Source organism: Caenorhabditis briggsae, assembly GCF_000004555.2.
Source record: "Caenorhabditis briggsae complete genome, chrIII, whole genome shotgun sequence".
NCBI classification, from domain to species: Eukaryota; Metazoa; Nematoda; class Chromadorea; order Rhabditida; family Rhabditidae; genus Caenorhabditis; species Caenorhabditis briggsae.
In genome coordinates, this window is record NC_013490.2 from 14,462,746 (window position 1) to 14,487,124 (window position 24,379).

A 24,379-nucleotide genomic window follows, 5' to 3' on the forward strand; every position below is an offset into this window, starting at 1 on the left:
AAAAATCGATAAAAATGAAAAAAAAAGTCAAAAATTTTGCGAAAATATTTATTGTTGGGTTACGGTAGCACTCGTTTGCCGGCTGTGTTTTCGAAAATTCTCCTTGAAATACGGTGGCCTAACTTGTGTGAAAATTCGGCCACAACTCCAATTTTTTTGCACAAAAATAATAGTACGAGACTTGAAAATTTAGAATCGTCAACTTTGAGCTCATATATCTCCTTTCCTGTGAAAGGTATCAAAGAGAAGTCAACTGACAAAATGTTCACCATAACATCAAAAGTATTTTATCAGTTAACCACTTTTTGATATCTGTCACGGTATTCTATATAAATTGGATCAAAGTTAAAAGTTAGGTGTCGTTCCATTTGTGTAGTACATTTGTTTAACTTTGAAATTGGAAAATTTCTTACAAGAAATATACTTTGCGAACATTTTTGAAACATAATTTTCTTTTAAAAAGTGTAAACAAAGTATGACGATTTTTTTTCTTTTTTTGGGACCATGCTCTTTTTTAAGTGCCTCCTCCCCCACTAATCTCTGTTTATATACTTCTTTGTTTTTTTTTCTTCTAGAATGATCAGTGAAATGTTTCATATTTTAGACATCATCTTGATGGAAATCACTTTCTGAACATAACTTTGTCACAGATGACTTTTTGAAAAATGTCAAAAAGAAGAAGGTTCAGGAAAAAATTTTTAATACAAAAAGCTTGATATTGGCTTGCTAGGCAACAATTACAACTCAGAAAAAGGACTACCGTAAAACCTGTATTAGAAGGGCCCCTTTAATAGAAAAGCCCCTCTAATAGAAGGGACTTCCAAAAGGGGTTTAGAAAACTGGAAGGGTAGAAGGGCTCCCTGTAAAGAAGGGCCCCTCCAAAATGGGTCTTGAAATTGAAATATTTCAGTACGTTTTCAGTGAAAAATTATCCGGGAATTCCACAATTTGATAAAAACTTGTTGAAACACTTTTTTTCATAAAAAACTTGCTTAGTTTTGGTGGAATTGGCAAAATTTCGTGAATTTTGAACGAAAATTCGTCAAACTTTTCAATGAAAAATTTTGGGAAAGTGGCCGGAAAAATAGAATAGCCCCTCTAATTGAAGAGCCCCTGTAATAGAATGTAATAAATATTTCTGCTTCCTCTCTCAAAAATCTATATATTTATTTATGTGTTTTTTGGTCCATGTCAGCCTATTTTTGCTAGTTTCCTTTTTCCAGAATGAATGGCTCAACTATAAATCATGTTTGTTTGGGCCGAAAAATATTTTTTGAGAAAAGAATGAAAAAATGTTGGGGACCAAGAAAAAAAATAAATGAGAAAAGATTAGTTAGGATTTTTGAAAAAAAATTCGGAAAAGGAGAAGAAAAATGCCCTTTTCGATATTCAGTTTGTCAGAAAATGACACAAAAATTGTTAGTTGTGCTACAGACAAAAACTTTTTTCGGTTTTTTAAAAACACTTTCTTTGTCTTAATTTATTATAGATGGTTTTGTTGTGAAGGATCAAAAGGAAAAACGAAAAAAAAGAGCAAAAAAAGTATCCCAAAACTTCAAAAAGTGTGTAAGTGTGCAATGAAATATTCAAAAAAAGATCAGAAAGCCGAAGAACCCAATACCTGGAATAACGATGTCATAAAAAGGAAAAAGATGCATAAAATGTTTTTGAAAGCTAAAAGACCACAAAACAAAGGAAATAGTGGGCGGTAAATACGGAATAGGCATCTAGGATTTTTCGGAATTTCAGAATCAGAATTCCAAAAACCTACCAATCTCAGGCTCTCAATGCTTGAAACTATGAAAAGAATCTTCAGAATTCAGCAAATTCAAATTTTCCGAACCTGAGTATTTCATAATCTCAAAACTTCAACATTTAGGAATCTTGGAATATTGAAGGATCATTGATCTTGAACGATTCAATAAAAATGATGAATCTCGGCTCTAAACAGTTTGCAAAAAATCAAACATGAGTTATCAAAAACGACAGTTCCAGTCGGAAAAATTGGAAAAGAGAAGAGAATGAAATTGATAACAGAAACTGGAAAAAGAGGGAAAATACCGACTGACCGACTCATAATTGGATTATTTTTTGATTTCTTCACTTTTTACCCGATTAAGCAAAAAAAGTAGGAGTGCTGACAAAACAAAACTTTGAATTTTTGACCGGAGGGAGCTGTGATGATTAAAAATTTGTTTACATCTAAAAATTTAATTGCTTACTTTGGAACAAGTCGTCTAAATTTGAAATGATTTGATTTTTCGGAAGGATGTTAACTTTTGATGGAAAATCTAAAACAACTTGGTTTTTTTGAAATATTCTTCAGAAGGGATTGTTAAATTCCAGTTTAAAATTATAGAGATTTAATATCTGCTTCATTTTAGAATTTCTGAATAGTTTGGGGTTGAAAACCCTCTGATTGAAAACCTCTGAAAAATCCTTCAGAAAGACACAGACACTCAACCTTTTCTATTTTTTCTTTGTACTTCTAAGTTTTAGAAATGCTAAAAATTTTTTGAAAACGAGTTTCAGAGTCTTTCAGTTCATAATAAATTTTAACTTTAGACGCTGTCAGTGTTCAAAAAGGAAATTGAAATTTTTCAAGTTTCGAAGTTTTCGTAATTTGGAAAAGTGTTCAGTTCCTCCTTTGCGCAAAATGAACAACAAAAAAGAAGCAAAAAATAACAACTTTTTTCGTCTATTATTCTTCACATCTACCTATTTTCGACAATGGAACTTTTTTGTGAGGAACGACAGAAAAAATAATAAATGGATAGACAGGTGTCCAAAATTGAATCATGCTCTGTTATAGAAAACATATTTTTCAGAGGTTTTTGATGCTCGAAAAAAGCAAAAGTTATAGGCAAAAACAAGCTAATTAGCCAATTACCCAAAAGATCGAAAACCCAAAGAATCAAGTTTCAGGGAACTTATAAAAATTTCCTCAAACATTACTGAATTTAAAAAAATGTGAAAATCAGAAACTGTGAGCCAAGAACCTTACACTTAGAATCTCAGAATGAAGACAAACACTATTCTCTACAGAATATTTGGAAGAAAAATGAGAAGAAAGGGGCGGAGAGAAACATGATGATGACATTTACTCCCTAATTTGAAAAGGGGACTATTTTAAGAAAGGGAAAAATGAGTAGTTTAGAAGACGAAGAAGCAAAATAAGACAGATTTAGAACAAATCGGCAAGATGGATGACCAAATGAAAGGTGTCAAAATTCAGTTTTCGCAGAGGAAAAGGATGGGAATCGAACGAAAAATCTTCCTTATATATAAAACGCTAGACGTGTCTGTTGGTCCTAGTGTCCGGCTGTCCGGTTTCAAATAAGAATTAGGCCGCTGCCTTTCAAATTAGTGTCCAAAAAATGGAAGAGTGGACGCAATCGCGCCGTAGGCGCACCAGCCAGAAGGGCGCGATGCAACCTTGTTTTTACTCTTTTTTTATTCACGTAACGCAATAAATAAATGAATCAATCAATTTGAGGTCACGCCTTCTGTCCACGTTTAAACGATATTCCACGTATTGAAAAAAAAGCTCTTTGGGAAATCACTCTCTTTGAATTAGTTTGATAATTTTCACTAGCACTTTTTGACTGCCCTGAAGCTCCCTGCGTAAGCTGTTTATTGCTGTTCATTTACTTTTTTCTTTCGATTGGTTGGATGCGAATAAAGTACTAAAAGGCCCCAAGGGTGGCCATGTTTGGTGATTCATGGCTAGGTGAAATCATTTTCACTGAACGTTCCCCCTTTTGCAGAAGAGTCAATCAAAGAAAAAAGAAACAAATGAATAAAAACAATAAACAGCGATCGCATAGCTTTTTAGAAGTGAAAAAGAACTATTGAAAATTAAAAAACTGTATTTTCGGAGACCGGCGTTTTGAACTTTGCATTCACAGAATTTTTTGAAAATTCCTGATTTTTCAGCTATATACCGATTTCTAAAAAGCATCTCTTTTTGGTCAGTTTTTTGCTGAAAAAGTGAAAAAACAGGTGTCTTCCAGAAATCGGGAACTGCAAACGTGTATTACCAAAAAATATGTGACAACCTACATTATCAATTGAAAAGGGGATTTGTAGATTGGACAACGTCACAAAACCCGTCGGAATCAATTTTCAGAATACACATAAGCGAACTCTTAAAACGTTTTAATTGTGTAGAATGTTCCCTGGAAAAAAGTTCACAAAGAATAAATATCCACAGCAAAATGGCTAGTGAATAACATAGCACAAGAAAAATGCAAATGATGTGTCTAAAATCCTATATGATAGGTAATAATAATGACGAGAAATGAGTTTTGAGAATGTGAGCCGAAAGTTATAAAAAGCACAAAAAAAACAACTTTATGTATTCGTTCTGGTCCCTCGTGGGGTCCATATAGTCACGTTGTTGCACCCATCCTTTTCTTCCCGATGCACACCGCCTGTTTCTCTTCTAGGTCCCCCGTATATAATCTTATGCCTTTCTTTCTTTTTGTAATCCATCATCCTCCCGTTTTCTGTTTTTTTTTCGATTTCCTCCTTCCAAGGAAGGAAATCATCATTTTTTGCAGAGAATGATGAATGGATATTACCCTTTTCAGCGAGGATATATTATGAGTACCAGTCAAGAAAAAAAAGGAGATGAAGAAAAAAAATTTGGAAGAGTTGGGGGTAATAAAATGTTAAAAAAAGAAATTTTTGAGAATCTCGAAATTTCCAATTTTCAGATATTTAGATTTCTAGCACCTACGAGCTGAGAACCCAACCAGAAGTTCTATAAAGTTTGGAGATGTTTCGAATTCAAAAAAGGAAGATTGAGAGCTCGGCACATCGACAACATCCTTGCTCTGTCGGTTTGTCAAATAAACAAGCTATCAGAAAAAATTCCTTTGCCATAAGGTTATTAATAAACATTCAAAGTTTGAAGAATCTACAAACAAAAACTACCAAAACCCGGGAAAAAGCAGCTGACCACACAAAAAAAACCACCCAAGAATGTTCCTGACCAGAAAAATAGTCAGAAAATGTTTTGAGCATCCTCTTTTCTTCCATTTTCCGTTTCGAAAAAGGCTGGCGAAAAATGGAAAAGAAGAAGAAGAAGAAGATGGGGAAAAAAATGCAACCACCAAAAAAGAAACCGAACATTTGAAAAAGAGACATTTGAAAAAAAGAAGAAGAAAAAGAGAAAAATGAGTAGAATATTTTGGGGAAGAAGATGCTCGTCTTCTATGTTTTCATATGTTTTGTTTTGGATCAGAAAATGAGAGAAAATAAGACTATGAAAGTTTTGGACCCGTGTTTTCAGCATACGATGCCCAAGGCCCGGCCCGGTCTGGTCCGCTTACCAGCTATTTTTGATTTTTAGAGCCTTCAAAGTGATCGAATTAACTTCAGACTTTTAGTATAACAGATTTTTCGCAAGTTCTAAATGTTTGAATTTAAAAAAATTCCAAAAGGAAAAATTATAATAGTCTTTCCATTTCCTTTTTTTTCTACTATATATATACTAATACTTGTACAAAGTAACCAAAAAAAATGTGAGAAAACTTTTGTATGTATAAAACCCCCAAGAGATCAATCAAATCAATGTGTGAAATCGTTTTTCTTTCATAAAAAAACAAGAAAACAGAACCAGGAAGTTGAATAACAAATTGACTGATACATGAATAGCAAAAAATGAAAATGGAGAGTTTTTGTGTTTCTGACACTAAAAATGTGATTTTGAAAGGTTTTTAGAATACATGGCAAAATAGTAAGATAGAGATGATTCTCAATTGAATTTTTTAAAAGTTGAACTTGTTTCATTGTTCTTCAAGGATTTAGAAAAATAGTTGAAGGAAAAGTTTGTAAACAAAAATTTGAAAATCGTGCAGTAGATAAACCAAAAATAAAACGAAAAGTTTTGAAACTCTGATTTCTCGTCATCATCATCATTGGAGTGGTGTCTCTTTTCTCCTGTGTATGTTACCCCGTTTCCCCAGAAGGAAAATTTATGAGAACTAATTTGATCTACCATAAAAATTTTGGGTCTCGTAGGTCTTACAATTAATCACAACTTTAAAACTTTTTACTAAAACTTTAGATATAAAAGCAGCGAAAAGCGGAGCAACGAAATCGCGCCGTAGGCTCACCAGTCAGCTAATTGCAAGATTTGGAAAAAACTATCTATTTTTATACTCAAGTGTCTCTCATAAGCAAAAAAAGAGTGCATAGAAACTTTTCATTTTCTAGAACAATCGAAAATATTTCGTTTGAAACAAAAAAAAGTTGAAAGAAAGTGAAAACTAAAAGGAAATTGCTCTGGCAATAGAAGAAGGACACAAGAAAGGGAATTGGGGACATTTGAGAAAATAGAAGAAGAGAAAAGGGAATACAATTAAATTTGTCATAAATTAGACGACTTTTGGTGTAAATTTCCTTCGTTTTTCTTCTTAGACTTAACTCATTTTTCGAAAAGAAAGCTAGGACAGCTAATAAAATAAAATGACCGAACATGAGGCTTTTTGAAGCATTTTTTGTGTTAGATTTAGCCTATTATGGTGAAAGAGAAGTTCAAGACTCCACCTCGTTTTACATTTATTGAAAATTTCACAAAAAAAAATGTCTGCGAAATGGCTTCTACTCCGTAATTCGTCAAAATCTTCATATTTTTCGATCGTTCTTTCTTTCAACCCATTTTCTATACAACTCCCATCGTTAGTATTCAAATTCCCGCTCAAAGTATTCCCTAGTGGCCTAGAAAACGGAACACCGGCCACCGCAATTTTTTGTTTATTTTTCTCAATTTATAGACAAAAATTACATTTTTCAGTTTAAAAACTCTTATTTTTCAAGAATTTTCGTCTATTCTTTACTGAATAGAATAAAAAATTAATATTTTTCAGGTATGGCAACCAATGAAGACCGAGACAACGATGCGGCGGCAATTCTCAACTGGGAAGGAACAGTAAATATTTCGGATTTTCTGACAAAAAAATATCGAGAAAATTGTTTCAGAACGAAATAAAAAGTGCGAATGAATACAGTCGTGGTCTTTTGTTTTCGGTTCTTGATGCATTGGATGGGAATAAAACGATTGTTTGGGACCGAGACAGAAGTGTAATGCATAGAGTCAATTTGGTTAGTAGAATATGCCCAAAATTAACAATTTTGGCCTAAAAAAATAACATAAGAAATAAAATTGCCCAGAAATATCACTTTTCACTCAATAATCAGTTTCTTTATCAACTTTTCTCTCAATTTTCAGTTCGCCGGTGCTTCTGTTCTCGCTGCTCACGGAGTTGTCGCCAATCACTCGATTGAAACCAAAAAATCTGTGTCAACACCTCATGTCGTGTTCTTCTTGGCTCCAACAATGGTCTCATTGGATCTTCTTTGTGATTATATTGATACCGTTCGGAATGACCCGGTAAGCAAGGAAAAATAGAAGATAATTAATCAGAAATGACTACAAATCGCTTGGAACCTGTCAAAATATTCTGAAAATATCCTAAAACCGATTGAAAATAATTCTAGAAAGTCCTCTACCAAGTGTTCTTCATTCCCGAAGCATGGTACGTCGTCAGAGAGAGTCTAAAGCTGCGATCCGAAGGAAAGGTCCGTTTTTCCACCGCATACTCAACAAAATTCTGACTAATTACAGTACTGGGAACGTCTCGAATCTGTAAAGGAGATTCCATTGTGTTGGTTGCCACGTGATGGAGAATGTCTGTCGCTTTCCAGTCCACAAATCGCTTCAAGGTGAGAATTTTTTAAAGGTCAATTGATGAAGAATCGATTTTCAGGCTTCTTATCAACGGTGACTGGACACACCTTCACAAATGTGCGGTGGCTTTGAATCAGTTAGTTGATATGTGCCGTGGACATTCTCCATCAACTCATCAGAGACCCATGGCGATTTATTCGAAAGGAAAATGGGCAACTGACGTGGCAAGAATGATGAAGAAGGTATGAAGCTAACTGCGACTGAAAATAGTCTAGTATTTTCAGGTTCGAAACACCACAGAAGCCGATCACTTTCTGAAGACGACAGATCCCATTGAAGGACTTTTAAAAATCAATCGAATCGTCCTAATTGATCGATGGCTGGATCCTCTGACCCCAATGCTCTCTCAATTGACATTTTACGGATTATTAGACGAGATTTATGGAATCGGGACGGTGAACTCTGTTAAAGTGCCGGAGACTGAATTTTCAAATGCCAAAGATGGAGATCCATTCGCTGAAAAAGAGATTCATTTGAGAGACGAAGTATATCATCGACTAAAGCATTCACATATCAATGCGATTAGCAATGAGGCATCGAAAGTGCTTGCGGAGATAAGAGATGATGAGCAGGTGAGCATTTGAATGACTTACTATCTAATTTTTTAACATTTTCAGTTTGATCGAGACAAAATGTCAGTGGCCGAGTATTCAGTTCTGGTCAAAAAGATGCCAAAAATCATAAATCGCAAAAAGATGATCGAGCAGCATATGAGATTGGCTGAGATGATTCAGGGGCACGTTTACTGTAAACTGTCGGATTCGATTAAATTGGAGAGAGGTACGGTAGGAGATCAATCAACAATTAGAAATTGTTTCTTCCAGAACTTCTCGACTTCTCGGACAGTGACAAAGCGACTCCTTTAATCGAGGATCAAATCTACGACGCCGCCCCATTGAACACCGTACTCCGTCTGATTTCAGTTCATTCTTTGACATGTGGCGGTCTGAAAGCTTCTGTTCTTCAACACTACCGACGTATCATTAATCAAAGTTATGGCTCATCAGCACTGAACAAAATTTTGAAAATGCAAAAAATGGGATTAATTCGAGAGAAAGGAGGTGCTGGAAAAATGCAATGCGAGTACGCTCCAATGCTCTATCAACAACAAAAGAAGGCGTATGATATGCTACCTGAGAATTTCAGTGAAGCAAGAATGTCAGATATCGCTTATGCTTATAGTGGATTCGCTCCATTGCTCTGTAAAATATTGGATGAAGGAGATCGAGTGAAATGGGTTGGATGGCCAAAGACAGTGTTGGGAGATGATGGGATCGATCCGATTTCTGAAAGAGATCCACGTGGCACATGTATTTTTGTGATTGGAGGATTGACGAGATCGGAGATGGCTCTTATTCGAGAAAATATGCCGAATATATCTTTGATTACTACGAGTGCATTGATAACAGGCGATAAGCTTTTGAACAATATCACCAATATTTGATTTTGACTTTTTAATGTAAATACATTTCTCGGTTTTTATCCATCCCAATAAATATAATGTGCCTTATTGTCCCCCCAAACTGTGACATCTTTTGATGATAACTTGTACGTTGTAACTCCCCTTTATGTGCATCCAGTGAAAATACATTATTTGATCCATATTTATTCTTATTTACATCGTCGGGATTCTGCGCTCAAATTACAGGAGAAGCGGGGAAAAGAAAAGTCATCAATATAAGGAGCAAAAATGTCATCGTCGCCCTAAAAATATCAACAAAGAAAAATAGAATTTTGAATAGAGACAGAGAGCAGAGAAGAATTTAGGGAAATTTCAAGTTCAGCGCGCTCATGGAGACTTGATTTCCACGTACGAGACAAGTGGGCGGGACTTGTTTCGACAGCATATCGATCCATCCCATATAGATTGGAGGAGGAATATCAGCACGTGCAGATGGAAGGGTACTGAAAAATATTTCAATTGTTTTGTAAATCTGTGTGTCCGGATGTCCACACCACTCACCAGATTATCAGGTCCGCGTCTGAACTGTGCTCTCGAATCAATTCCGACGCTCTCAAAAAGCTCCTCGTTTTCTCCCGTAAATTGAATAATTGATCCTGAAAATAAATAATAATATAATATAATATATTTATTTGCAATGCATGGGGGAAATCAATAGATAATTTGGCAAGAAATGGGACATGTACAAATAAAAAAAGTAAAATGACCAGACGGACCGACTAGAGTCCTGTAGGTCAAGTGGGAGGGATCAGAATATCATACGGAATCGCTCCTACTCGCTAGTCAAATAGTCTTTGAAGTTTAGATGATAGCAAATGCGCTTCACCGAGCTCTCCGATAGAGCGCGCTTACATTATCAAAGGTTCCCTCGATTTTTTCCTTTGCGTTTGTCTCGGCACGATAAGGTTCGATTTTCTCACGGAAGTCGTCGTAGCTGAAGATTGTTTAGCTTCAAATATTTTCATCGTTCTGAAAAACTATACGTTTTCTTGCATGGTGGCTTTGCGAATTCTGGCAAAATATGAAGATCCGACGAATCGATGTAGAACTTTCTCAGAATCGCTGCCATACTCTTTTGCTCTTCATTTATTTTCTTATTATCCTTTCCATCTGTTTTGGTGAACACTCTGATGTGTGCTCCTTCAAGGAAACTTCCAGCATGTGTCAAAAGGTACGGTACCAGCATTGTAAGACCTCCAGCTTCACGGAGCCAGAAAACATCTGGAAATTCAAAAATCAAATTCCATCAAAACTCTATCATGTCAAGAATTGTAGGATGAAGTCGAAACAGTGTTCAAATTCAAATATTTGGTTCGAAGTCAAGCTAGAAAGCCTAACAAGCCTAGAAATTTGAAAAACTCGGTCACTGCATAATACTCACCGATTCTTCCATGATGAATCCTTTTTCTAAATCTGAACATTTGTTGCATTATAATCTTCTGGTCTGGCTCCGAAATACTGTGTTTGTCGATAACTTGGAATCTAGTCCCACTGCTTGTCGAACGACGACCGCCTGATTCTAGATCCTGAAACTTTGGGGTGTTTGAAAATTTTATGATGGCCTAGGATCCGATAAACCTTGTTCACAGCCATTGACATCTTTCGGAATGTGTTGAGAAGTTTTCCACGAGGCACTGAATTTATCTCAAGTAATCCAAAATCAGTATTTCGGCAGATTCTAGGATAACATTGGAAATCTAGAACCCAACAGATGACCTAGAAATCAAATATGGAAACTGCCAGGACGATTTAGGACCCTGAGCTTGTTGAATTCTAGGTCTTTCAGAACTTTCCAATTTTGAGAAAAACGTGTTCATTACCTTTGGACCTAGAAGTTCATAACATACTTACCATCTTTTTTCTGATTGATATGTTGATCAGCAATTTTTGGAGTAGCACTGAAAGATTGAAAAAATTACAGCTGCCATGACATTTCAAAGCACAGAAAAAATCACTTTGGCTGTCTAGATATAATCCCATCAAGAATTTCTGACTCCTCCCACATTTTCGGATACAATTTGTGTGAGACTCCAAAATTCGTCTATAGCGGCCAAAACGAAAATATTTCATAATTTTTTTCTACATTTTAATGGAAAATCATGCTAGACTCTCCATTGGAATCCATATTCACTTGCTCCCAATTCACTGGTTTTGGGGTGTTTTACACATATTTTTTATCGTTTTCCTTATCATTCAATTTATCACTAACCAAGGCGTTGTATATAGCTTTTCTCGGTGCAACACTTGTTTATTCAACTGGATATTATCAATTTGATAATTTGAATTTTGAGCCAAAAACTGTAGTTGTTTATGGATTGTTTATAGAAAGTTTTTGTTCGGCTGCCCTTACTGCCTGCTTTTTTGCAGACAAAAAATACGAGGATGCTCTGGTAGGTCTTTAAACCCGCATATCTCATTTCTTCTAAAAGATATCAAAAAGTGGTCAACTGATTAATTGTTTATTGTAACCTCAAACATATTTTATCAGTTAATCACTCTTTGATGTCTTTCACAGGAACCGAGATAAATAAACTCAAAGTTGAAATCTTTCCTCGAAAAAAACTAAATTTCAGATCCTTCGAATCCTTCCCAAAATTTCGATCCTTCTATTTTACACTGCTTTTTATTTCAACAGGGTCGCTTCAATGTTTTATGTGAGGATCGTTTCTCGTGCCCAACAACTAACAGACGGAGTTACTTTATTGAGTTGGGTGTTTACAGTAATCTTATTGGGATTCAAGATAGTAGGGTATGAAGAGTATAAAAAGGTGGGGTTTCATTGTCTTGGGAAATAAGAAACAGAAAATAATTCTAGAGCCTTGGAATAACCATGGTTGCCTATGGTTTCCTGTACCTCAGTCTCGCGCTTTATATCAATGACAAACTGCCTGAAGTACGTGGATTATTAGATCATGAAATCTCGAAACTATTTGGATTCGGAAATTTGGAGACTGTGCTAAAATACGAAGAACATAGAACATTCAGTTGTAATGAAGGATCAATCTATTATTTTCGAAATTTGACAAATGAGAAAATTGCCATTGATGTGAGTAAAATTTTTTAGCTAAACAAAAAGTAAATTTACAGATTTCATTCTCTAATCCGGAGGACCATGTTAAAAATTTCCACCGAAGGTTTATCCGAGGACGCGGTCATGTTAAATTTGATATCAAGAGAAGATCAAACAAAATGGGAAATGATCGGTTTTTTGTGTTTTATGCTAACAACTTAAAGGATTTGGACGATTATAATAATTGTGGATTTATAACTGTTCGGTTGTAATTAATAACACACTATAAACTTTGCAAACCTTATTTTGCGTTTTGAAGTTTCCTCAAGATTACCTGTCTACATAATCTGCCAATTCTTCATCATCATTAATTGGTGCTCCATTTTTACGAATCGAAGAAGTCACATCAAATCCACTAATATCGTTTCGGAATACAATTAGACCGACTTGTTTATCAAACGCATTTGATAACATTCCATAATATTCTGATATCACTTCTTTGCTTTGTTTTTCCCATCCCGTTTTGAATCCGACCATAAGAATGTTTGGACGGAGACGGCCGAGGCCAGCTGTCTGAAATTGAGGAATCAATTTATAAGTGACGAAAAACCTCTTACCTGCAACAAAATATTCGCACCCTGTGCTTGTCTGGTACAACAAATGGCTGCTCCAAATGCGTTGACTTCTCTCACTCTCAACCAATCATTGATTTGTTTATCGATTTTCAATTGAAGTAGGTAGCTTCGGCCGCATGGATTTTGCTAGAACGAGGGAACTGTTTTGAGTATGAGAGGGTTAGTTAGTTGAAGCTTGCCGGGCCAAGTTAAATGGAGAGAGGGATATTGGATTCCGATATTCGTAGCTCCCGTTTGTAGTAAAATATTTTAATAGGGTCAGCGAAATCAAAATACAATGTAATAGTAATATAATTATAGACAAACAGTACAACGAAAGCAAAAGTTGGAAGAGTAGTGAAGACAGCGGACAAACATACAAACAGATTGACAAAACCGCGGTTTTATCATTAAACTCTACTATGTAATTTGCATGACATGATGAGACAAAGTTACATACCGACAAAACATAACTTTCAGTTTTTCTATGTCACACCGTACCTCATTAATCAGATATTCTAGCCAAGTCATTGGCCTACACACTTCTTCTTTTACTTTCTGAAATTGTGTACGAAATGTGGCAGTGTGCACATTATTGCAGATTACATAAGTTGAAACAAACCAATAAAAGTTGAAAACTCGACAAACTATGTCGCTCATTTTTCGAAGAGAGACATGTTTCAAAACTTTTGTATCTCACTCACCGGTATGATATAGCCACAAATGAGAAGAGACTTCCCACGAGTAATGGAATGTGCAAAATCAACAAGGCCCGGTCTGGCAGCTGGACTTCCAGAAAGCAATAAGATCTGCGGATGGTAATGTCTGCGAGAGTCTGGCTCCTGTTGAAGCTCATGCATTTGTTCTAGGACTGTAGGATACATCGATTTGGCACACTCCTCACCGTCCTCGTTGGTTTCTTCTGGAAAGAAAATCAGACTACTTTTGGATCGTTTGATTCCATATAATCACTTACGACGAATAACATAGAGCAAGAAACAGTAGGAGATTCCAAAAATAGAAGCAATGAGTAGTGCTAGGTGTCGATTTGTGTAGAGTGAAGCCAAGAAGCAGGCTCCAGAAATTGCGAGAGATAACAAGGTTGGTGGAGATGGAATGTCTGAAATATGTAGGCTAGGATTCCAAGAATAAAATCGACGATGTGGTTACCAGGATCGGATAGCTTCACTAGAAACACATAGAAATTGAAAAGAGCATACGCAAACAAGTAGAATACAGTGATAGGGATACATAGAATGTCGTAGGATCCTGAAAAATGAAATTTTCAAAAAAACGAGGAACAGCAAGAACCGCTTACCAATAGCTGAAATCAGAATTTGAATGGTGGATAGAATAAAGATACATCTGATAGGAATATCTCGTTTACTGTACCCCTTGGACAACCACAAAATACATCTGCATTGGCTGGATCGTCCTAGTGATTGGAGGATGACTGCGGTGTATTGAGAGTCGTGACTGCAGATAGAACACAAGCCAAGGAGACGACAATGGCCACAGGAACGGTAGTGTACATGTAGGAGAGGAACTAAACGAATTTCAAATTTAGAATGGTACATTCGTTCTTGGGGTTTTGGAGAAGCTTCTAAAGCTAGTCTGTCATAGCTCACCTCATTATACTCATTTGTACCATGCATATTGGTAGCATTGGTTGTCCTCGCGAAAAACTCCACATAGTCTAGCATTGCAGCAGCTCCATAGAAACAAGCACTGACTGCTATCGCTATCAAAGCACCGCGTGGAGCAGTATTCTGAAGTTTCGAGCCAATATTCAGAATTGTTAATCCACACATTGCAGCTGGAAACAGTTGAGAGAAAATTGTGGTAATCTCGTCGTTGGGTGGTGATGGAATCATTGCATTTCGATCGGAAACTCTTCGTAATTGATATTCACCATAACGGAACATAACAGAGGAGAGGTGGAGGGCAATTGCAATGCAGGTAAGGGCGAAGATGAAGGATCGAGCGTAACGGGCGTTTCGGGAACGGACTAGACACAGCCCAAGAGTTACCAGGGAAAGAACTGGAAGACAAAATATATGAAGCTACAATATTCTTTGCTTACCAGATGATACCAATCTCAAATCATGAGTTGCTCCATCCAATAATTCCAGAGAGAATGTCGAAAAAATATGCAATACAGCTTCAGCGGCAGATGTCAGAAATGTACTGGTCGCTACCAAAAGACAAATCATATAGACTATTGAGAATGAGAGCGCAAACTCTGTACTTGAATAAGCCAACATCTGAAAATCTCGCAGTTAGAACAAGAGCGCTTTAAACGACCTACCGTTTTCACAAACCCAACTTCTGAACTTTTTCGGCTGACTACTGTACACGCTGACCATCCAGTCACCAGACTCACTAGGAATGTGAAAAACACCAGGAGGATCGTGGTGGCTGAAATTCATCACAATAAGATCTTATAGTTGGAAAAAATTTTAATTACTAAATCCAGCTTCATCCACAATACTCGAGAACCTGAGTAGAAGAACAACGGCGATCATTGGCTGTACACATTGCAGAAATACATCTTTCCAATTCATCCATCCTGTTGACACTGGCACGGACACCTCCGACGATGCCGAGGAGCTCTGGAAAGTTCACAAGTTTGTAATTCTCACTTTCTTTTTTCAACTTTTTCGCAGGTCTTGGCTATAATATGTTTTGTTTCAAGGTCACCGTCATTTCTACACAGTCATACATTCTGTGTGTTTTTCAACGCATTCGGTCACATATTCCATGCTATCCCCCTATCATATCAAGGGTGTTGACCAGTCCCCACTTATCTTTTCTCTCTTCTAATCTCCATCCTTTCACTTTTTTCTCAACACCCCAAATGTTTTCTTTTTTTGCCTTTTCTCAATGGGTACAACAGTTCTCACATTGCCCGTGCAGTGTGAAAAATGCCGATTTTTCCTTTTTCTATCTCGTCAAACTCACCGCCATTTTTTATTGGGGAATATCACCGAGAAAGACCCAATTTTTAAACGGATTGAGTTATTGAAACTGATCTTGTCACGTCAGCAAACGGATGGAGATAAGATGGTTGGTATCACTGAAACATACTAATTAACATTGGAGAAAATATGATCGAGTAAGAAGAGATTGGTGGCTGGTTATTACTAGGGAAACGGATAAAAAGGAAAAGAAGAACTCTATGATCTGATTTGAAAAAAAGAGAGAATTGATACAACTGCAAACTAAAGAAACAAAAAAACGAACTGGTTTTGGTAATTTGATATTGGAGATGACACGGGCGGAGTTTTTAAAATACATTAAGCTCCTCCCCAAAGTTCAAAATGAGAAAAAATCTGGGTTATTGAAAATCCAAATTTCGAACTACACAAGCAGACAAAAAACAATTATTTGAAAGAGATAGAAAGAGCAAAGTCAAGACTGATAATAGACATATAAAAAAATAGACTGTTCATAGACATATAAAAACACAGATACACAGATAGACGAATAAAATGAAGAATTAAGATTCATAGATTCAAAAGCGAAAAAAAAATTAAAACCACTGGAAACTTGAGGAAGTTTTTTTTCAAAATGAAACATTAAACATTGAAGAAAAACACGAGATATCTCTCTCCCAGTTGGGTAACAAGATTGAGAAAAACCAAAGTTGAATGAGTAAAAAAAAGAAGAAAAAAGTGATAAAATGAAGAAGGAGACGATAAACGGAATGGTTTTCTCTTGATCAAATGACATAACAAGTCAGAAAATGTAAAACTAAAAAAAAAGGGACAGCTTGTGATGAAACGGATCTTTTTGCAAATTTCTAAAATTCAATAGCGCTGAAATTCTAAACTTCAGAGGTTTCGAGTCTGAACCATGATTGCAATCAGCTTTTGAAATTTTTAACATTTCTTGAAAACTCTCTGAAATTCTTCTAGAAATTCTTTGAAAACTCAAAATGTTCTTCTGGTCAAATTTCTGTTAATGGAAGATTTTTTTAAAAGTGAGAATTAGAGAAAAAAAGATGAGTTGAGAAAAATGAATAGGGGAAAATGGAGGCAATTTGAGTAAAAGCTCTCGTTTTTTTTCTCATCATCCCTTTAAAGTTTTGGTGAAAAACCAATATCTATAGGAAAAAAAAGAAAACAGATGAAGAAAAAGAGAAAATGAGAATAAATCTATTTCATTATTCAACTCTCTTTTTTCTGGAAGATCTATTCATTTAGAAAAAGGAATCCATCCAAAAAAAGAAGAAGTCGTAAAGGAGATTAACTTGTAAAAATATTTTCTTTTTTTATGGCTGGCCCTTTCCAAGGAACCTCCGGGGGTCCTTTTATTACAGGGACTCTTTAATTAGAGGAGCTCTTCTAATACAGATTTACTGAGAAAGTGAAACTTTTGAAACGAATGCGAGATTTTTATTTTGTAATAGAACTACTTTGGGTAAATACCAGGCACACGGAAACAGCTGCAGAGAGATAGAAAGGGAAAATGGAAAAATGAGAAATTGTTGTTGTGGAAAAATAAAAGAATGTCTGTTCAAATTTTTAGGTGGTTGTGGTCAAAGGGAAAGACCAGATGTACATTGTCTGGAGACCAAAAACTGAGAAACAAAAAGAACGCGGACATCCCGGTGCATATGATTGGTTATTTGGAAATTTCAGAATGAGGAAGTCGAAATTAGATAATTTATGATTATGCAAACATAAATTCCTGGATTCTCGATTGAATCCATAATTTCAACAGTTCAAAATTTTATATGTAGTTTCGACAAATTCTAGATTCGAGTTCTTTCAATTTTTTCCCAGAGTTTTGAATCTAGGAGTTTCGAATTTTTAAATACCGAATTGTGGTAAATCTCGACAAAAATGTCTAATTTTCTCTTGTGATTAGAAGCGAGAAAAAAGTTTTGATAAGAAGAAGAAGAGGTGATAAAAGAATCGAATGATATCTTTTCTCTCTTCTTTTTCTCACCCGTGTCCATCGTCACACCTTCTTACCGTATTCTGTCTATTCTTCTTTTTTAAATTTTTTAATCTTTTTTCTCTGCGTTTCCTTCTTTCCCGCTTGATACTTTAACGATAATGATTAGAAAAAGGACAAGGAAATTTGAAGAGACGCAGAGAAAGACCGAGATGTAATAAATTATGAATTGTGTGTGTAGATACAATGGAGATCAAATTCGAAAGTTCAAGTTGAGGAGAATCAGCAGTTACTATAGAATCGAATATTAGAGGATTTCAGAGAATCTGAATTACGGAGTAACCGAACTTATGAATTATAAAATTTCAGAAAATCTAAATTTTACGAATTCTCATACAAATTTTACGAATTCTCATTTTACGATTTCTCATGCATTCCTGTTTTCCAACTTTGAAAATTCAAATATTTTTGGAATTTTCCATATCAGGAATCTCGGATTCCTAAAACTTCCGAAGTGTTTAATGTTCGCATATTTGATTTAGAAGTCTTTGGATCGAGCTAGAAAAAGTTAAAAACTCCATTACTGAAGATCGGAAAATTTTCTGACGTCAAAAAAATTCAGATATACACCTGAACCCTGACGTCGTCTATTCAATGAAAAAATCACTTCAAAAAAGTGGACGAAAAAAAAAGAATAAGGGAGAATTTTCGATTCTAATAAAAAGAAAAAAGTTAAGACGATTTGGATTAGGTGTCTCTGCGTTTTGTGTGTTACTAGTTTTGTATAGAAATGAAGAAAAAAATCAAAAAGAAATCAAAGACTATATTGAGAAATGATTTTTTCTCAGATTTTACAATTTCGAAACAATTAAGATTCTCTAATTTTTTGGAAGATTTAGAGATTTTTGGAGAATTCAAATTCAATTTTCCAGAATGGATTTTTTAGTAGCTTAATTTTTACTCTTTTTTGTATTATGGTCTGAATTTATTGTTTTTTTTTTTTCGGTCACAAAATAAACTAGTAGAGACCAAGAGAAAATTTACAAAGAGAAGGGATAAAGTGGAGAGATTTAGACAGAAAAAAAAACAAGTTGAATGATATCACTTTAAAAAAAGACAATATAAGGACAGGAGATAAATGATGGGTGCCGAAAAAAGGGAATGAAGAAACATGAAAAAATCTATCTCAATGCATCTGTGAGTTGCAGTAATCCAAACTACAGTAGACCTTGTTTTCAAAATCTAAAGGATCTAATTAGGATTAATGGTTTAATAGTTGCTAGTGAATGTTGAAAGAGGGAAATGGTGCAGTTTGAAAAATGAGAATCAGTTCAGAGATTTTCAGAGTAGTCATCACAAAATTCAATTAATTGTTATCTTCTTCAGGGACAGTCTGTACTCCAGCATGTTTAATGCCAACCTGTCGATGTTTCGTCCATTGACTCATTTGAATAAAAGTATCCAAAAGTCGCGCCTTCACATCTCCGGTCAAATTTGGGTTATGGGTGATTGACGGTTTTATACACTGGTATATTTCATCAGTTAATGACATCCAATTAACCCATAATTGCTTTTGAGCAGTGTCACAGAGATCCGAAAGAGCCAACGCGCAGAGATTCACCATTTCTGGCTCTTCCACTATTCTCTCTTTGGTTGGAGATTCCGGTATTTCCTCTTTGTCTTCAGATTTTTGGTTTTGCAGATCCTCACGAGTTTGGTATTTTGGTTTGGGCTCTTCTTTGTGGTATCTCTGGAAAATCAATTTTTATAAGGGGATATTAAACTTTCAAAATGAGAAACCAACCTCTGTATCCTCTCCAACCACTTCAATCCATCCTTTGACTATACAAACAACCGTATACAAAATTGGATTGACGTTATCAAAAGCTTTCGCATACTGCCTTGGCCAATGAGCACATAAAATTGCAGACAAAAGAGCTGGAATTGGTTTATCGTCGTCTTCCATTATATGTTTCGATGAGGTAGACATCAATTCATCCGACATTACAGCAGAGAACATATGGTTTGCTGAAAAAAAGGTACTTGATTTTTTTTTTCAATTCTATATTTGACTTTCGTGACTTACCGAAAAGTGCCACTATTAAATCAGAAATGAATTCCGGTTCTCCTTGATCCAGAGCAGTTGAAATCATCGATTGACACACTTCTTCCCAATCCGATTCTTCCATTGTATCAATCAAATCATTACTTCCCAATATGTTTCGCTCTATAAAGTTCAGAGTTTTAAAGGTGGGGGGACAGGAGATTTTACGGGGGATTTTTGGGGCGAGTATGCATTCTACCGTAACAGTGTACAACGCTTAATGTCACTCTGCGTACAGCTGTCGTCCTCGCCTTTATGTATGCAATCGGGCAGCCGTTTTCTCTTTGTCCGCGTAGCTCAGTCGGTAGCGGCGCCGCACCCTCAATCCTCGCCCCCACAAGTTCAACTCCTCGAGAGGCATATTTAAGCGGAATTTCGAGAACATTATTTTTTCATGTCCCCCCACCTTTAAGAATTCTAAAGAATTGCAAGAATCAAAGAATAAAGGGACTCACTAATCTGTGCTGCTGATCGATCATTTCTGACATTCAAGTCACTAATCTGAGCAATGATATCCTCAACTTCTAAGAGTTCTTCAAAAGGCATCGCGTCTTCTATTTTCTTTGTTGGAGGCAAATTGGATGGTTTTTGATCTTCATGACCTTCATGGTCCCTTTCTGGTCTCCTTGAATTTTCATATCTTCCTACTCTTGATGGGCCACCACCACCTCTTCGGAAGTTTCCAGAAGGATTTCCAAATCTTCTAGAAGGTTTTTCATATCTTTCAGAATCGAATCCAGATCTTTCTGATCTGTCGTTCTTATTTTGAAACCTTTCTGACCCTTGCGATCTTCCATGATTATTGTCGTGTCGTTCAGAATCATGTCCGTATCCTTCGTTTCTTGGTTGAAATCCGTCATTTCTGTTTTGGAATCTTCTAGAATTATTTTCGGACCTCCCTGATCTTTGATCATATGAACCTTGATTTCTTCTAGAAGAATTTTCAGCATTTCCTTCATCGTCGAATTTATTACTGTATGTCTCTTGATACCGCACATTACCCTTTCCACGTGGCTTTGGTTTGTCTTCTTGGTTTGATCGGTATGTTTCCGTTGGATTATGGTAGCTTCTAGAGTTTTCTTGAGTAGACGTTTGAGCATCCTCTTGTTCATTTTCTTCATTTTTCCCTGGGAAAGTCACTCTTCCGGCGAGACGAGACATCTTTGATTCTGGAAGGATTTTTATGGCCTTAAAATTCAAAGTTTTTAGATTCTAGGTCATTGGAATAGGAGGGATTAAAAGACTTGAGCTTAAGGGACTTTTCAGGAATGTTGAAATTTTTCAATTCCAGAGATTTTCAGATATTGGGAATCTTAAATTTAAAGAAAAGAAAGATTTTCAGATGACTAAAAACTCTAAACTTTAAGGGGGGGGGGGGGGCAGGAGATTTTTCTTAGTTTTTTTGTAGCTAGAGTATGCATTCTACCGTCACGGTGTACAACGCTTAATGTCACTCTGCGTACAGCTGTCGTCCTCGCCTTTATGTATGCAATCGGGCGTGCGCTTTATCTTTGCCCGCGTGGCTCAGTCGGTAGCGGCGCCGCACCCTCAATCATCGCCCTCACAAGTTCAACTCCTCGAGGGGCATCTTTGAACGGAATTTCGAGAACATTATTTTTTTCATGTCCCCCCCCCCCCACCTTTAACATTTCAGATTTTCAGAGTTTCAGGATTAAAGGGGGACTCCGACCAAAAATTTTTATTGCATTAAAATGTGTTAAAAGTTATCTATTTTCCTATATAATATTATTGCGAAAAAATTCTAAAAAAATCCGAAATCCCCGAAAAACGGCGTCGAAAAGGAAGAAAATTCAAAAAAAGGTGCCGCCGGGGAACGAGGATTTTCAGTGAGAAACCTAGGCCACGGCAGCGGGCGCCTTTCCTACGTGGCAAATTTTCCGGATTTTTTTCAATTTCATATCCGGCAGGTAAAAAACGTAAAAAACCAAAAAAAATTTTGGTCGGAGTCCCCCTTTAAAAATTTCTAAAAATTCTTCAAGGTTTAATTGATGAATTTTACATTCTCTGGAAATTCGTAGTTTTGAACAATCAAAAAAATTGAAACTTTGAATTTCGATGATTTCTAAAATATGATTCATGTGGGAAAATTACAAATCTAGAATTCTAGTACTGGAAGATGAGAGTGTCTACTTTTGGAATTCAATTTGTTTAAAAAAATGAAGTTCATAATTTTTGGTCTATCCGAAGTCACATTTTGTTTTCTTATCTTCTGTGTCGTTTTTTATCAACAGGGCAGACTTGCAATTTTTGTGTAATTTTCAGAAGGAATGTTTAAGAAAAATACATTGATGAAGATTTAGATTGTTATAAAAATGGGGAAGGAAAAAAAATTAGAAAAATGTTATAATTGTAAATGTTGTGCTGTATCAAATTGATTATGATAATTACAGGGTTAATATGATGCTCAATTTCAATTTAAATGATAACTGTTAAATGTGTTAATGCTTTTCTATTGTAAAAATCCATATATTTGCTTCAGACTTGCCGTTCAAATAATTTTTTGGCTCTGCTAAACAACGCGCAGTACGACACTCCGCAATCCCGCTGAGCTCCGCCCCGTTTTTCAGCAATTTTCTTTGTTTTTCACACCGTTTTTTCATCTGAAAATGCTCAAAACAACAACAAAAACTTGAATAGAATATTTTTAATCAAAACAAATTCCAGTTGAGCAAAATATGGCAAGCAAAGGAGCCGCCCGTGTCCGTAAGAAGGAGATTGTGAAGGTGGTACACGGAGCACTTCTTCGCACTAATATCAAGTGAGTTTTTCGATCAAAATTGAAATTAAATTTAAAAAGAAATTGAAATCTTCAGAAAATTTTAATTCTAGCTAAAATTTTGAATGCGGAACGCCTATTCAGGCTTATTAGACCAAACATAGCCGAATTCGCTTTCATTTATGAATAACAGCGACAAAATACTCTTGTGTTCTTATTAACCTGGCTTTACTAAAGTTTCCCTAATTCTTCCCATTTTCAGAGCACAAATGGCATCAGCTGCGCCTCCACTAGGCCCTCAACTAGGTCAGCGAGGTTTAAACGTGGCGAATTTCTGTAAAGAATTCAATAAAGAAACGGGACACTTCAAGCAGGGAGTTCCACTTCCCACACGAATAACTGTTAAACCAGATCGAACGTATGATCTGGAAATTTGTACCCCGACGACTACATGGATGCTGAAACAGGCAGCTGGAATTGGAAGGGGAAAATCTAGTAAAGGTAAGGTATCGATCTCTAAAGCTAGTCGAATTTTCAATCGTGTTTCAGACGAAATCGTTGGAAAATTAACTGTGAAGCATCTGTACGAAATCGCGAAAGTGAAATCTCGTGATAAGGCTCTTCAACACGTCGAGTTGGAACATATCTGTCGAATGCTAATCAAAACATGCAGAACATTGGGAATTGAAGTACAATATCATGATTTGAATCCGGATGAATTGAAGGAATTCCTAGTGGCGAGAAAAGAAAAAGTGGATGCTCAATTAAAGGAACTAGCTGATAAAAAGGCAGCGAAAATGCTCAGAACTACATAATTCTTCTACTTTTTCTTAGTTTTTATTGCTATATATTTTTCCGATTTATAGGGTTGTAGTTCTTGTTATTTTCTTGTTTTCTTCAAGTTTTTTTGTTCTAAAGATATATTTCTTTTTAAAATTTGAAAGTTTTTTTTTCAAGATCCGTAAAAACGGTTATTGGAATATTTCTTCAGGAATTTAAGTGAAGAAGCGGTTTCTTAGACATTTTAATTAGAATTTTCTCAATTTTCATTGGACATGTGACATTTTAATCAATTCTTTTTCTTTCCCTATTCCCCTTAAGATTAAGAGACCCACAAAGATTTATTATGCAATTCATCCTATTTTTCTTCCTCCAGGTTTCTTTTTCTTGAGTGCTGCTTCCATAAAATAAAGAAAAATTCCTCAAGAAAAACGAAAAGCATCTCCTGATGAGCTCATTTTTTGCGAAAATAGGTTAATATCAGTCAATTTTTAAGTTTTCATGTTGTCGTTTACTGAAAACTTCAAAAAATCTTCTAGCTGCGGTTCAAGAGAAATTCTAATAAAAATTGTGCTTTTTTCTCCCCCTATATTTACTTTTCTCTCCATTTTTTCTCCTCTTTCTGCAGTACGGGACACAGAAAAAAGGGCAAATTTCTGTCATATAAAGATAGCTTCTTATCAGTTTCGCTTTTCTAAATTTTCCAACAATTTTGATTTCATTTTAGAGTTTTTTTGGAATTGTTCGACAGAGAAATAAAGAAACAAACATGTTTTTCACTTTGGAAGAATGTTAATCGGATTTTTTTGTTGCGAATGTTTAGGTTTTAAAAACAAAAATGCAATTGTACTCTTTATCTGAATATTGATTTTGAGCCAAAGAAGGTTTTGTGACAGTTTCCTTGATTTTTAAATTATTTAGCTTTCTTAAATTTTCATATTCTTACTTCATTCGTATGCTAGCTCCGCCCACTTTCCTTTATTCAGGCCTAAACCACTATGCAAATTAACACGA

At 35.7% G+C, this 24,379-nt stretch overlaps 5 protein-coding genes across 5 annotated transcripts; 3 read left to right on the forward strand and 2 right to left on the reverse strand.

Annotated features, from left to right (window-relative positions):
• Window positions 1-6,877: 6,877 nt before the first annotated feature.
• Cbr-vps-33.1 lies at window positions 6,878-9,200 on the forward strand (the record flags this gene model as incomplete). The annotated part of the gene is made up of 9 exons (XM_002643113.1): window positions 6,878-6,937; window positions 6,988-7,110; window positions 7,238-7,399; window positions 7,507-7,587; window positions 7,634-7,731; window positions 7,776-7,938; window positions 7,981-8,328; window positions 8,374-8,536; window positions 8,581-9,200. 9 exons carry the CDS (start codon window positions 6,878-6,880, stop codon window positions 9,198-9,200), a joined length of 1,818 nt encoding a protein of 605 aa, XP_002643159.1.
• A 319-nt stretch (window positions 9,201-9,519) lies between these two features.
• On the reverse strand, window positions 9,520-15,809 carry CBG15341 (the record flags this gene model as incomplete). The annotated part of the gene is made up of 17 exons (XM_045244695.1): window positions 9,520-9,661; window positions 9,720-9,814; window positions 10,071-10,152; window positions 10,202-10,439; window positions 10,600-10,744; window positions 10,797-10,852; window positions 11,070-11,116; window positions 12,563-12,801; window positions 12,846-12,989; window positions 13,547-13,764; window positions 13,819-13,962; window positions 14,013-14,111; window positions 14,161-14,883; window positions 14,926-15,106; window positions 15,151-15,260; window positions 15,310-15,454; window positions 15,804-15,809. 17 exons carry the CDS (start codon window positions 15,807-15,809, stop codon window positions 9,520-9,522), a joined length of 2,814 nt encoding a protein of 937 aa, XP_045095696.1.
• Window positions 11,318-12,500, forward strand: CBG15342 (the record flags this gene model as incomplete). The annotated part of the gene is made up of 4 exons (XM_002643115.1): window positions 11,318-11,608; window positions 11,792-11,986; window positions 12,034-12,264; window positions 12,306-12,500. 4 exons carry the CDS (start codon window positions 11,318-11,320, stop codon window positions 12,498-12,500), a joined length of 912 nt encoding a protein of 303 aa, XP_002643161.1.
• Window positions 15,810-19,110: 3,301 nt separating the features above from the next.
• CBG15343 lies at window positions 19,111-21,009 on the reverse strand (the record flags this gene model as incomplete). Its single annotated transcript, XM_045244696.1, has 2 exons — window positions 19,111-19,494; window positions 20,497-21,009. 2 exons carry the CDS (start codon window positions 21,007-21,009, stop codon window positions 19,111-19,113), a joined length of 897 nt encoding a protein of 298 aa, XP_045095697.1.
• A 1,535-nt stretch (window positions 21,010-22,544) lies between these two features.
• Cbr-mrpl-11 lies at window positions 22,545-23,400 on the forward strand (the record flags this gene model as incomplete). The annotated part of the gene is made up of 3 exons (XM_002643117.1): window positions 22,545-22,627; window positions 22,848-23,086; window positions 23,135-23,400. The coding sequence occupies 3 exons, from the start codon at window positions 22,545-22,547 to the stop codon at window positions 23,398-23,400; spliced, it is 588 nt and encodes a 195-aa protein (XP_002643163.1).
• Window positions 23,401-24,379: the final 979 nt, after the last annotated feature.